The 13,855-nt window shown below is 40.3% G+C and overlaps 1 protein-coding gene across 6 annotated transcripts in view; it reads left to right on the top strand.

Annotated features, from left to right (window-relative positions):
* The window catches only part of camk2a (calcium/calmodulin-dependent protein kinase II alpha), a 113,481-nt gene that overhangs the window by 97,284 nt on the left and 2,342 nt on the right, over positions 1-13,855 (top strand). For 3 of the 6 annotated variants that reach the window (XM_079585077.1, XM_079585074.1, XM_079585076.1), the window contains 5 exons: positions 2,210-2,242; positions 2,571-2,619; positions 4,616-4,691; positions 9,443-9,537; positions 13,037-13,276. In XM_079585077.1, the coding sequence (XP_079441203.1) occupies positions 2,210-2,242; positions 2,571-2,619; positions 4,616-4,691; positions 9,443-9,537; positions 13,037-13,269 (486 nt within the window). In that variant the 3' untranslated portion in view covers positions 13,270-13,276. The remainder of the gene's footprint in view (positions 1-2,209; positions 2,243-2,570; positions 2,620-4,615; positions 4,692-9,442; positions 9,538-13,036; positions 13,277-13,855) is intronic. The other 3 variants (XM_079585075.1, XM_079585078.1, XM_079585079.1) reach the window with 1 other exon arrangement.

Raw genomic sequence — 13,855 nt, 5'->3', positions numbered from 1 at the left:
ATTCTCGAGTCTGTATGTCTGTGATACGCTGTACCTGAAACGCCTACCAGAGGGCAGCCGGACAAACGGATCCATGGTCTTGGTGGAATGATATTTTAGGATTCAGTTTGTTAGCTGCTCTACTTAGAAAACGAGAGCTGAATAAGTCTTCCAGTGAGGGCAGTGGGCATCCGATGATCTGTACTGATGACCCTCTGGAGGGCTCTTCTGTCCGCTGCTGAGCAGATGCCATACCAAACAGAGATGCAGTACGTCAGCACACTCTCAAAGGAACAATGATTGAAGGATACCAGCAGTTTTCCCTGCAGTGGACTCTCTGCTGTGCCTTCACTACTGCGGTGGTGTTGGTAGTCCAGGAGAGATCTGCGGAGATATGTATGCTCAGAAACCTGAAAACGGACCAATTCCTCAGTCCCTGTTAATGTAGAAAGGGTTGAGAACTGCGCTGCTCTTCTAGAATTTCTGTCCCTATAAGCTGTCTCGTCTTTTCTGAGATAAGTCCAACAACAGTTGTGTCATCTGTGAACTTAATAATGGTGTTTGTGGTGGGATGGGTGGGGACACAGTCATGAGTGTAGAGAGCAAAAAGAAGGGGGCTCAGCACATAGCCCTGTGGGGCGCCCATGCTGAGTGTGAGGACCTAGTCTAACAGTCTGAGGGCGATTTGTCAAAAAGTCATCAAGTTTTGTGGCCTATCTACCCAGAATGATCATTGACATAAAGGCCCTACATCACTTGAATCTGGATAACTGCAGTTTGCAGTTATATTTACATCTTTAAGTGGTGCCTACAGTGGTTTTATGTTTTCCAGTGCAGAGGAGGCTTTAATAAAGTGAGAAAGATGCACATATCTCTAAATAATGTTTGATCAAAAAACAGACAGTCTAATGCTACCCCACATTTTTTATTTACATCCAAAATTCAACCTCAGAAGGAACTAGAGTTGACTTCGGTACCAAGTCGTTACTGGAATTAAAAAAATGTGACAATACAAGCATTTCCCTCTAGCATTTTGAGCGCTGTTGAACGGATTCTTACACTTCTGATTGGCCATTGTGTTCACACGCTCAACAAATATGTCTCTGAATGGCCATTGTGTTGACAGGCACAACATTAATGTCTGTGATTGGCTACACTGATCAACAATGACATCTTTGACGCTCTTCACCGAGCGTTTAGACAGATACACAAGGGAGCGTTTTCGTCTATCAGCGGATCTGTCTATCAGCGGATATATTAGGGATCAGCTGCTAGATGCCTGTTTTTAAACGCTCCCGTGTATAATGGTCAATCAGAAGTGTTTAAGAATCTGTTCAACAGCACTTCAAATGCTAGAGGGAAATGCTGGTATCATTACATTTTTAAATTTCAGTTCTGACATGGTACCGAAGTCAGTACGTTTTTAACACTAGAAGGGACCATGAAATAGCCCCCTTGGCTCCACCTTGACCAATCAATCCCTTGGCTCAGCCTTGACCAATCAATCCCTTGGCTCAGCCTTGACCAATCAATACCTTGGCTCTACCTTGACCAATCAATCCCTTGGCTCCACCTTGACCAATCGATCCCTTGGCTCCACCTTGACCAATCGATCCCTTGGCTCCACCTTGACCAATCGATCCCTTGGCTCCACCGTTGGTCTGTCATCCCTCCGGCTACTCCATGGTTACTTCTTCGGCCTGCGCCACCATGGGTTTCCTTAGACCTTCCTATCCCTCCCTCCTCCAGAAATCCATTATCACTTCATACAAAATAAAAATAAATCCATTATATCGACTTACACACAGGCTTCTCTTTTCAATACAAAAGTGTGTGTGCTATATTCCAAGTATTCTAAAACCATAGGGAACAGACTGAAATCTACATATTTAGTTACTGAAAATCTCCCAGTCTATTTGGACTCAATGGCCAGTTGTGGCTATTTTACCTGTAAACTACAGTGATATTACCCGCTGTAGATTATTTCATATTTTGCAAAAATGTATACTGAAACAAGTTTATCATAAAACCAGGTATGTTAGCACTACAGATACTCATATGAGTGCTTCCTTAAGCCTTATAGGCCAAGGAATAGACACAAAATTAAAGGTGGACTGAATTTGAGGAGGACTGTTTTAGACTTTATTCACATATCCACGGCTGTTCCTCTCATCTCCCTCTGTCAATTCAGTGTTTGTTCCTGTCTAACCTCTTCTCATTTCTCTTCCAGAAAAGGAAGTCCAGTTCCAGCACCCAGCTGATGGTGAGTGTGAAACAGGCTCCGTCCTGTTGACAATCTGCCACAACTGGCAACCTTTAAAGGCAACCTAACAATGAGCAAAACATGGCTGCCATGGAGCTGGACTTTCTTTTTGCTGATGTTGATGTTACATCACATCTGTAAAGTTGACGCAAAACTGACACATTCATTATTGCAGGACTGATGTCAAGTCAGCAGCTTGACACCTCTGATTTTCACTAACTCTTTCTTTCTTGAAGTCACAGAGAAAGCAGCTGGTCAACTATGATCTTGCATTATGTGATCCAGGCTTTGAAATTAACAATAAAACCCTGAATCCTATCCTTTCTAGGAATCATCAGAGAGTACCAACACCACAATTGAAGATGAGGATACTAGAGGTGAGACTATCCATCTATCCATCCATCCATCCGTATATCCATCAATCCATCCATCCTTATATGCATCCATCTAGCATCCCTTTAATAATCGCAGGGTACGTAACACCATCTATCCGTATATCTATCTATCTATCCTAACTTGCTTGGCCCTAAAGCCTGCCCATCGGAAAAGAAATGTCTCTGCACATTAAACTGGGCAAAGATTGTCCTGTTTTTCAACATTACAAGCAAATGAGACATAAAGTGAGAAATCAGATTTTCCAGTCTTGCTACTATGCACCAAAAATGTCTTGTTTTGAAATGAGCCCCATCCTGACTTCATGATGCAGTTCTCATTTGCATATACCTGTCTATTCAACACACATCCTCATTGTGGTGTTAGAATACTTACAGGTCCACGAACACTGAAAATCACTGTAGACTCCTGTGCTCAACGAAACCATGAATAATGATGATGCATTAGGTGTAAATATCCTCTGCCATCGTGTAATCTGTTCTCAGCTGTGCTCACACACTAGTAAACTGTTCCATTTCTCATTTTAGCAAATCGTGCCAACATATTCATAAAACCTTTATCTTAATTTCGAATTCCCACAGTTTTGCAAACCGTACCCACAAATTTGTAGCCTTTCCTCTCATATTAGCATAAACACACATGGGGCCCTATTTTAACGATCTGAAACGCAAAGTGTCAAAGCGCAAAGCGCAAGTAACTTTGTGGGCGGATCCCGGCGCTGTTGCTATTTTCCCGGCGGGATAAATGACTCTTGCGCCCGACGCAAATCTAAAAGGGGTTGGTCTGAAGTAGCTTCATTATTCATAGGTGTGGTTTGGGCGTAACGTGAAATAAACCAACCAGAGCGTCATTTCACATTCCCTTTAAGAGCAGACGCGCTTGTTACATGGCGGATTGCTATTATAACCGCGGGTTTGCCAGCGCACGCCAGGAGCGGTTCACAGCCACGAGACCGACGTTCTCGTCAGGGCTGTAAAACACAGAGAAGTGACATTGGGGATGATGGGAGAAACCCACCCAAATTAGCTTCGGTTAAACAGGCGTATAATTTGGGTAGTAAATGTGTAGCCTAATCTAGATTTTTTTTTAATTTTTATTATCTAGATAGATCTTTTTCACATCTTCACGGACACAACAATGATTTCCCTCGTGTGTTAATATTTTTCCTTGTAATAATGTATGATTTGCAAAAATGAAAACTGCTACATCGTTTACATTAGAGAATCAAAGTGGACGCGCGTTAACATTATGGCCAAGCACGCGCCCTTAAAATACCATATCACTAACGCGCAACGCGCCACTGTCTTTAGACTGTTTTTTTCCTGGTCAGTGGCGCAATTGCTTTCTAAAACTGGAAAATAGCACCATGGAAGTTTTGCGCCGGAACAGGCCTCCTCTTTGCGCTGAACCGCCCCCGCGAGCGCAAGTTCATTTCCTAATTTACCGAAGTGCGTCTGTGGAGGGAAAAGTCCGCTGTGCGCGGGTGCAAAATAGGAATGATACATGCGTCTGTGTTCAAAGTCAATTGCGCTGGGTGCAAGATAGGGCCCATGAACTCAATGACATTAGGTCTGATTATTCATAGATGCATTTTAATTCAACTTTAGACATTCTACTAACTATAAGTAACTTTGCAATTACATGTCAACTTATTCTACTAACACCTAACAGTCTACTAATACTGAGAGACGGTTGACATGTAGTTGACGAGTTACTTAGCCGTTAGCAGAATGTCTAAAGTGGTTTAAATAATAACTTTTATTGACCATTATTGGTTACGCATTCATTTATTAATCAGGTACTTTTATCAAACTTGACATACTAAGCAAAGATAATGGTTATACTTATTTCAATTTCAACTCAATAATTGAACCTAAGTGTAAATAACAATGTAAAGAAAATTACCCTTACACAGTGGGATCTAACACAAACTGCACCACTGAAAACCACCTTTAAAATATTAATATTTCTGCTTTGCAGTGAGGAAGCAAGAAATCATCAAAGTAACTGAGCAACTCATTGAAGCCATCAGCAATGGAGACTTCGAGAATTACACGTGAGTCTGGGCACCATTTGTTTTTCATCCTGTCCTTCAACATTTGCATTTGCTAATCATTAAATATGAATGTACTGTAGACTGGGGACGGTTGTAACACTCTTCTTAACGTCTGTAAAGGCCTGTTCACAGCCAGGATGATATCTATAACAATAACGGTAGCACTTTATTTTAAAGTCCTGTTCCGCATTTACAATCTTTGGCCTTGTTATAGCAATTACAATAACTAATAACCCTGAACCTACCCCTAAACCTAGCCTTAACCCATGTAGTTACCTTATATTACCAGTACTTTGTTGAGTATACACTGCAAGTACATGTACTGTAAAACAAAGTGTAATCACTATAACTAAAAAGCTTTTTATTTCCGCTGATGAATGATATAATGAATCATTGACAGCCAATCAGAATCCACTTGAATAAAGCCCAGCATTTAAAGTCAAACTTTCTCCTTTTTGTGATACACAATACCTGACCCCTTTAAACTGGCCTTCGGTTTGATTTGATTGGAAAAATTAATTCAGGAGAATTTGTCAGGTGTGGCCTCAAGATGAAATTTGAAGAACTTGACAAAATATGTTGAAGTAGTAGCATCATTTTGTTTTGTTTTGTCAATTGTTGATTGTTTGGTCAATTTGCCGTTCCCCAAATTCTCCGGTGTGTTTGGAGCGCAGTGCAGAGGGTGCGCACCAAGTTTCATTTCAGCACATCAAAGCGTTAAAAATATGTTGTAGTTTATGATGAAATTCAAAATGGCGAAGAGACAAAATTGCTGAGGTATTGATATCACCTGATCCAAGGAATCCTTTGTGATTGTAGAACAAATAGTCTCTTGAACAGTAGGTGGCGCTGTACTAAAACTCCTCTCTGGCCATGCTGCAGCCTCACTTCCTGTCAGCTACATTAAAAATGAAATGGAAATCAGTTTTAAAGACGGCCTAAGAGTAATGCCGAATACAGTGATCCACAGAATTAATTGGTCTAAAATTGTTGTGGACAAAAGGATCTTGTGCATTTATGGCTCCAGTTTACTAGAGCAGATAAAAATATATAATTATTAGACAATGTGAGATTCTCTTATTGTTTAGCATAATAAATTATAATCAAATGCCTCCCCATATTGGCTATTAATATTTGACTAAGATATTTCTGCTGTAATTTTGATAATGCTGCTTGTTTTGAAAAGCAGTTGTTGGGAATGTTGATATATTAAAATTAATGAACTACGACGGTTCAAGATTCTTATAAGATTCTTTATATATGTTTAAAAGGTGAAACTAATATATTATATAGACTCGCATTCAAAGTGAGATATTTCAAGCCTTTATTTGTTATAATTTTGATGATTATGGCGTACAGCTTATGAAAACCCCAAATTCAAAATTAGCTGTAAGCCATAATCATCACAATTATAACAAATAAAGGCTTGAAATATCTCACTTTGAATGTAATGAGTCTATATCATATATTAGTCTCACCTTTTAAGTTGAATTACTGAAATAAATAGACTTTTGCACCATATTCTAATTTTTCGAGTTTCACCTGTGTATATATGTGTATAAGTATATATATATATAGGCTATATATATACCATTATATATTATTCCCTCACAATTCGATCTATATCGAAGATCTACCTGTCTATAAAAGGACAAATATGTTAAATATGTCAAACACTGCTATAAAGTTAAATCGGTGAAGTAAACATAAACCAACACGATCTCCTGCCATTGCGTATCTATAGCACCAGTTCATGCTTTTATTTGGCATGTTCTTTATACGTAAAATATTATACTTGTATGCAAAATTTACCCGTTGTGTAGAATTGGTTGGGTGTGTATAGTTTACTTTGTATTATTTGCATGCAAAAAGTGCGTATCATGTGCGGGGAAAAATGCATATCATGTAAAAGGTAGGGCTGTAAACGATTAATCGAATCCAAAATAAAAGTTTGTTTACATAATATATGTGTGTGTATTGTGTAAAATTATGTTGTATATATAAATACGCACACATGCATGTATATATTTAAGAAAAATTTGTTATTTATATATAAAATAGTTCTATTTATATATAATATAAATCATATAAAAATATATATGCAGTATATAAATGCAAATATTTCTCAAATATATACATGCATGTGTGTGTATACAAAATAATTATACACAATACACACATATATTATGTAAACACAAACTTTTATTTTGGATTCGATTAATCGCGATTCATAATTTTACAGCCCTAGTAAAAGGTCATTTCTGTGTATAAAGAGCATGGAAACGTGTGCTATGGATACGCAGTACTAGAGATTGGACTTAAACTTGTGTAACTTAATAAAACACTGATGTTATAAAGCAGATGGCCTCCTGTCATGCTCATACGTTATCGTTTCAACGGTCCAGATGTTCTGGATCTCTTCTCCTGTCTGAAGTTTCACAGGCTGGTTATAAAATTAAGTTTTTAAGAGCTCCACAACCAATAAATCAATGTCAAGAAGACTTTATTCAATATGATATATTATCTTATTAGTTGGCTGTGTCCGAGGCAGTGTTGTGGGTAACGCGTTATAAAGTAACGCGTTAGAGTACTCTAATTACCTTTTTCGTGAAATGTGTAACTTAACGCGTTAGTTTTGTGCGTTAAGTAATCAGTAACTTCGTTATTTTTAAAAAAAAGTAATCCGTTATTTTAAGGAAAGGAAAATCCCGAATAAAAAAATTTCCCCAGGATCAAGACAGTGTTTCTGCGCTTCAATACCCCACCACCCTCCAGCTTCATTAAGGCACACGCGCGCAGTCTCTTGCTCTCTCTCTCCCGCTCTGCCATGCACGCGCTGCGCGGTTTGGACATAGACAGTATATAAACGGGTTTGGAGCACAGTCTCTGTCTCGCGGGCGCGCTCGCTCTAGATTCCGGAGATTTTAACTAATTCGCGGGCATCAGTGAGCCGCTATCAATATGCGGGAGACTCCCGGAACTTCCGATAGACTTGGGATGTCTGCATTTCTATACTGAATTAATATTGGCATTATAATTGATTTTTTTATTGAAATAATAGCCCATCCGCGCATCTCTACTACCCGGGCTGGGAAGGTGTGAATTTTGATTAATATGTTCTGTGATAATAAATAAATAAAACGCTATGTGGAATAGCCTATGACTGTCTTTCCTGTTATTGTTATCCTGCAGTGTTAATGTAGTCGGATGACTGACGTTATTCATTGCCAGGAGTCACGACTTCTAGGTGCATTTAAAGGGGGCCGTGTCTGTCAATCAAGCTGCAGCGTGTGAGGCGCTGCAAACGGCTTTTAATTTTTGGTAACGCATGAGTACTCTAACGCGTTACTTTTATGAATAGATAACGCAGTAACGTAACTGATTACTTTTAATTGATGGTAACGTTGTAACCTAATTAACTACTTTCCAAAGTAACTATACCCAACACTGGTCCGAGGTTTAGCCAAATCACTTCAAATTATGTATGTTTGGAGGAAAACTACTCAAATGAAGTGACCCAGTGAGGTGTGTGTGTGTGTAGTGAGTGACCCAGTGAGGTGTGTGTGTAGTGAGTGACCCAGTGAGGTGTGTGTGTGTGTAGTGAGTGACCCAGTGAGGTGTGTGTGTGTGTAGTGAGTGACCCAGTGAGATGTGTGTGTGTGTAGTGAGTGACCCAGTGAGGTGTGTGTGTGTGTAGTGAGTGACCCAGTGAGGTGTGTGTGTAGTGAGTGACCCAGTGAGGTGTGTGTGTGTGTAGTGAGTGACCCAGTGAGGTGTGTGTGTAGTGAGTGACCCAGTGAGGTGTGTGTGTAGTGAGTGACCCAGTGAAGTGTGTGTGTGTAGTGAGTGACCCAGTGAGGTGTGTGTGTAGTGAGTGACCCAGTGAGGTGTGTGTGTAGTGAGTGACCCAGTGAGGTGTGTGTGTAGTGAGTGACCCAGTGAGGTGTGTGTGTAGTGAGTGACCCAGTGAGGTGTGTGTGTAGTGAGTGACCCAGTGAGGTGTGTGTGTAGTGAGTGACCCAGTGAGATGTGTGTGTAGTGAGTGACCCAGTGAGGTGTGTGTGTAGTGAGTGACCCAGTGAGGTGTGTGTGAGTGACCCAGTGAGGTGTGTGTGTAGTGAGTGACCCAGTAAGTGATGTGTGTAGTGAGTGACCCGGTGAGGTGTGTGTGTAGTGAGTGACCCGGTGAGGTGTGTGTGTAGTGAGTGACCCAGTGAGGTGTGTGTGTAGTGAGTGACCCAGTGAGGTGTGTGTGTAGTGAGTGACCCAGTGAGGTGTGTGTGTAGTGAGTGACCCAGTGAGGTGTGTGTGTAGTGAGTGACCCAGTGAGGTGTGTGTGTGTGTAGTGAGTGACCCAGTAAGTGATGTTTGTGTGCAGGAAGATGTGTGTGTAGTGAGTGACCCAGTGAGGTGTGTGTGTAGTGAGTGACCCAGTGAGGTGTGTGTGTAGTGAGTGACCCAGTGAGGTGTGTGTGTAGTGAGTGACCCAGTAAGTGATGTTTGTGTGCAGGAAGATGTGTGTGTAGTGAGTGACCCAGTGAGGTGTGTGTGTAGTGAGTGACCCAGTGAGGTGTGTGTGTAGTGAGTGACCCAGTAAGTGTGTGTGTAGTGAGTGACCCAGTGAGGTGTGTGTGTAGTGAGTGACCCAGTGAGGTGTGTGTAGTGAGTGACCCAGTGAGGTGTGTGTGTAGTGAGTGACCCAGTGAGGTGTGTGTGTAGTGAGTGACCCAGTAAGTGATGTTTGTGTGCAGGAAGATGTGTGATCCCAGCGTTACAGCGTTTGAGCCCGAGGCCCTGGGGAACCTGGTGGAGGGCCTGGACTTCCATCGCTTCTACTTTGAAAACTGTAAGATGAAACATATACCTATATGACTATAAATACATATATTAATCAAATGCTATCAAATGCTATGTTATCACTATAGTCTGAAATGTAAAAACAGCATGATGTTCCTAACATTGCACATCAGCCGTTAGCATGTCTAACGCTAATCCATTCTGTATAACAGCATCTCTGATTTGTTTCATTTCATCATTAACCGTTGTCATAGCATTCTCAGTGCCGTTTGCTATTGCTAACACGGTCCATGCTAACCCGCTGATCTTATTCAATGCTACAGTAGTTCCTCCCTCTAGAAAGATAGACCAGCCCACATTAGCTCCCGAATTAGCCATTAGCTTCCACATAACTTCTTTATTGAAAAAAAAACGAATTTGTCAAAGCAGTGTGTGATGTGGTGTTCAATGACATCCAGACAATGATTCACAACATTTGGAATAAAAAATAATTAGAAAATATAGACAAAACTCTTTTGTATCCACATTATTCCTGCGCCCCATGATGCTTTGCGCGAATTATGGGTGTGACTTCCGTTAAGCTGTAAACATACAATCAGTGAAAAGCTCGCTCTATGAACACGATACGTTAAAAAAGTGTCACAATGAGACGACATTAATCTACTCACTCTTCAACTATTGAACATTAAAAGGAAATGTAAAAGTGTAAAAGCATCAACAAGGTACTTTCAACAGACCAAATAACCCCAAAAGCGCGAGTCTTTGGTTAAATATTACTGTAGTAATATATGTATTATGCAACTTATGTTTTAAGCATTACGTGATTCTATTTCAAAGTGATTTCCGTTATTTTGATAGATTATAAATTGCATTTCCCTGTGAAAACAAACTTGGAAAGAGACGTGAGGATTTGAGGAGAATAACGAGAGATTCATCGTGCATTCCAGTGAATAATTAATGGTATAGACGCCTTTTCTGTTAGTAAACATGGTGACGTTGTTTGTGGGCGGAGCTTAGGTGGAGGCGGAGCGATCCCTCTGGCCGCTTCACTAACGCTAGTTAGCCAGTTTTGTTAGCTTGTTTTTTAACAATGACTGGACAAAATCAGATTTGATCTTAATGTGCAAGCTCACTCACTGTCCAGGACCGCGATTGTTATTTGCAAACGGAACCAGATTGGCTGACCCGTCAGGGCCGTCGCTTCTGACTTAGATTTCCCACAATTGTGAGTTTGTCTAACAATTCTGGCTTTATTAACAAATGCGACTATATATCACGCGACTCTGACTTTATAACTTGCCATTTTGAGTTTATATCATGCAATTCTGAGAAAAATTACCCCCTTATTAACGTGGAAACAGTAGCCTAGGCTATTTTTAGCAGGCAAATGAATATGGGAATTGGACAAGCGCGTGGCCAGGGGAAGGTAAGCTTGCGCAGAGCCTATTAACACACACTCGACTAATTTCCGATTTATATTTCTGAAGACAATGTTATTTAAAGTTACAGAGATTAGTGCTCCTGTGAGCTGAATGCTGCTGAAGACGTTTCCTTATGGAATACGTGAATACTTTTATTGCTCTCAATAGTAAGTTTGCTGAATGACCATATGATTAGGGGGGCACATTGTGTCATCTGGGGGGGGCACTGCCCCCTAATGCCCCCCCTTGGCGACGGGCCTGCGACCCGTACACGCTCAGCCAATGGATGATCTGACAGGATTAACGTTAGCGCTGCCTCCGGTCGAGTGGCCTGACTTCTACACCGACCCGATAGAGAAATTGAGAGCATATACATCTTCAGATAACTGTGTGCTGAATGGTCACAAGACTTGTGTGTTGCGATCCGAAGTTCATGTCTAGCCAGCGCTAAGAAAACAACAATGTAAAGAGTGACATTACGGTGCAATTTTAATGATGTGAATATTTTCTAGAAATAAAGATTCCAGATACAGCATATTCAGTTTTTAACTATGTGTTTGATTACTCTTTCTTACCAGGTTCTTCAAAAAGTCGAGTCACAATCAATCAAAACAACAATCATAGATGATTCACAAATAATCACATTCATTTAGAAAACATTATGCGATAAAATGTAAAACTGGAGTCTGTACTCTGTTGATTCTAGAGCCCAACAACACAACAAGATGACATTTAATAATAATAGTAATTTAAGCTCATTATTATGTAGCCGAATCTGTGCTGGTTTGTATTGGCCGCCTCCAGTTTTCACTGTTTTGCAACCAGAGCGTAAAAGGGGTCTATATATCATAAATTAAATTAAAACAGACCACAAGTGTGCAGTATATGTTGTCCTTTTTCATACTTTTACTGCGGATTCCAAAAGGAAAAAAGAAAATAATCATGAGGAAAAGAAAGCAGCGACTGAAGAGAGCTCTTGCCGTAGATATTCCTGTAATAACATCACGTTAAAATACCAAGTGTACGTTATTCTCATGATGCCTGAAAATAAACCATGAAGGAAATCTGACGGATCAGCTTTATTTGTAGGGCAACCTTATGATTTGAAATGATTAGTTTCAGCTTTTTGAATGGAAGTTCCCCGAACCAGAAGTGCTACCCATAATTCAACACGCAGAGCGGTCGTCAGGAATAATGTGTATACTTCACATAGCTTACTTTATCTCCATGTGTTGGGCTATAGAAGCCTTTCTTTCTTGGATTACAATGACTGGATCACATTCAAGAAGGCCACTGTCATTAATCAAAATCTTCTTTCTAAACTAAGTCATTCAATGTTGTGTTTCTAAGTTGCATTCAAAGCTAAACTAAAGGCAGTGTGTGTCAGCATTATGCACCAATCCATGCTTTTATTTTGTCATGTTGTTGAAACATGTTTTGTGGCACAAGTTCTGCATTGTTTCAAAGACCTTCGAGGCAAGTGGTATTTTTACAATTATTTTCACAAATTAAAGTTCTGTGTGAAAAGGGAGCACTTGCTTTCTCTTTTCCGCTTGATATATGTGACCCTGGATCACAAACCCAGTCACATGTCGCACGGGTATATCTGTGGCAATAGCCAACTATACATTGTATGGGTCAAAATTATCTGTCAAATTTTTTTTGCTTTTATGCCAAAAATCATTCGGATATTAAGTAAAGATCATGTTCCATGAAGATATTTAGTAAATTTCCTACCGTAAATATATAAAACATGTATTTTTGTGAGTGAATGCAGCACAATCGTGAACATAAATGCACAACTTTAAAGCAGATTTTCTCAATGTTTCGATTTTTTTGCTCCTCAGATTCCAGATTTTCAATAGTTGTGTCTCGACCAAATATTGTCCTATCCTAACAAACCACACATCAATGGAAAGCTTATTTATTCATATATACATCTCTGGTTTTGTGGTCCAGTGTCACATTTAAAGGAGGGAAAACTGGTTGAAAACCAGTCTGCATCTAGGATTATTACCCTGCACACTGAAGACTCAGATCCTCCAAGCATCTGTCCACACAGTGTGTCGCATCTCTCTAGAGATATTTATATGAAAAATATGGTTTTGTTTGTTTGTTTTTGAGCAGTGTGGTCGAAGAACAGCAAGCCAGTTCACACTACCATCCTGAACCCTCACATCCATCTGATCGGAGAGGACGCCGCCTGCATCGCCTACATCCGCATCACGCAGTATCTCGACACGAACGGCATGCCGTGCACCGCCCAGTCCGAGGAGACGCGGATCTGGCACCGCAAAGACGGCAAGTGGCAGATAGTCCATTTCCATCGCTCCGGCTCTCCGTCTGCCATCACTAAATAAGAGTCAGGTAAGATTCATTTATCATCGGAGCAAGGCATTAAAGGTGCAAAGGCACTGATTGTATTCTTGTTATTTTTTATTGGCAACGAATGATCATTCTCTAAACTTCTTTAAGCCTCTGGTGCTCTTCGTTCATTTTTTAACCAAAAAATTTACTTAAAGGATTAGTTCACTTTTTTTTTAAATTTGCTGATAATTTACTCACCCCGATGTCATCCAAGACGTCCATGTCTTTCTTTCTTCAGTCGAACAGAAATTAACATTCATCATGTTTTTGATGAAAACATTTCTCCATATAATGGACGTCAATGGGCCCCAAACGGGTCAAGGTCCAGATGACAGTGTCAGCGCCGCTTCAACGGGCTTTAAACGACACCAGACGATGAATACGGGTCTTATCTAGCAAAACCATCGTTCATTTCAAAAATAAATAAAAAAGTTGAATTTTTATAAGCACAAACGCTCGCCTTGCTCTGTTCTGTGATGCCCGTTCGTGACGTCATGTAATACGCAGTTACGCTGAAAAGGTCACGCTTCTATGAAAAGTAAAACATTTCTATCCTGACGAAAATTTTCTTTTAGGCTT

This window comes from Phoxinus phoxinus, assembly GCF_949152265.1.
Source record: "Phoxinus phoxinus genome assembly, chromosome: 17".
NCBI classification, from domain to species: Eukaryota; Metazoa; Chordata; class Actinopteri; order Cypriniformes; family Leuciscidae; genus Phoxinus; species Phoxinus phoxinus.
The sequence above is the reverse complement of the archived record's forward strand: the minus strand, read 5'-3'. Positions and strand labels throughout refer to the sequence as shown.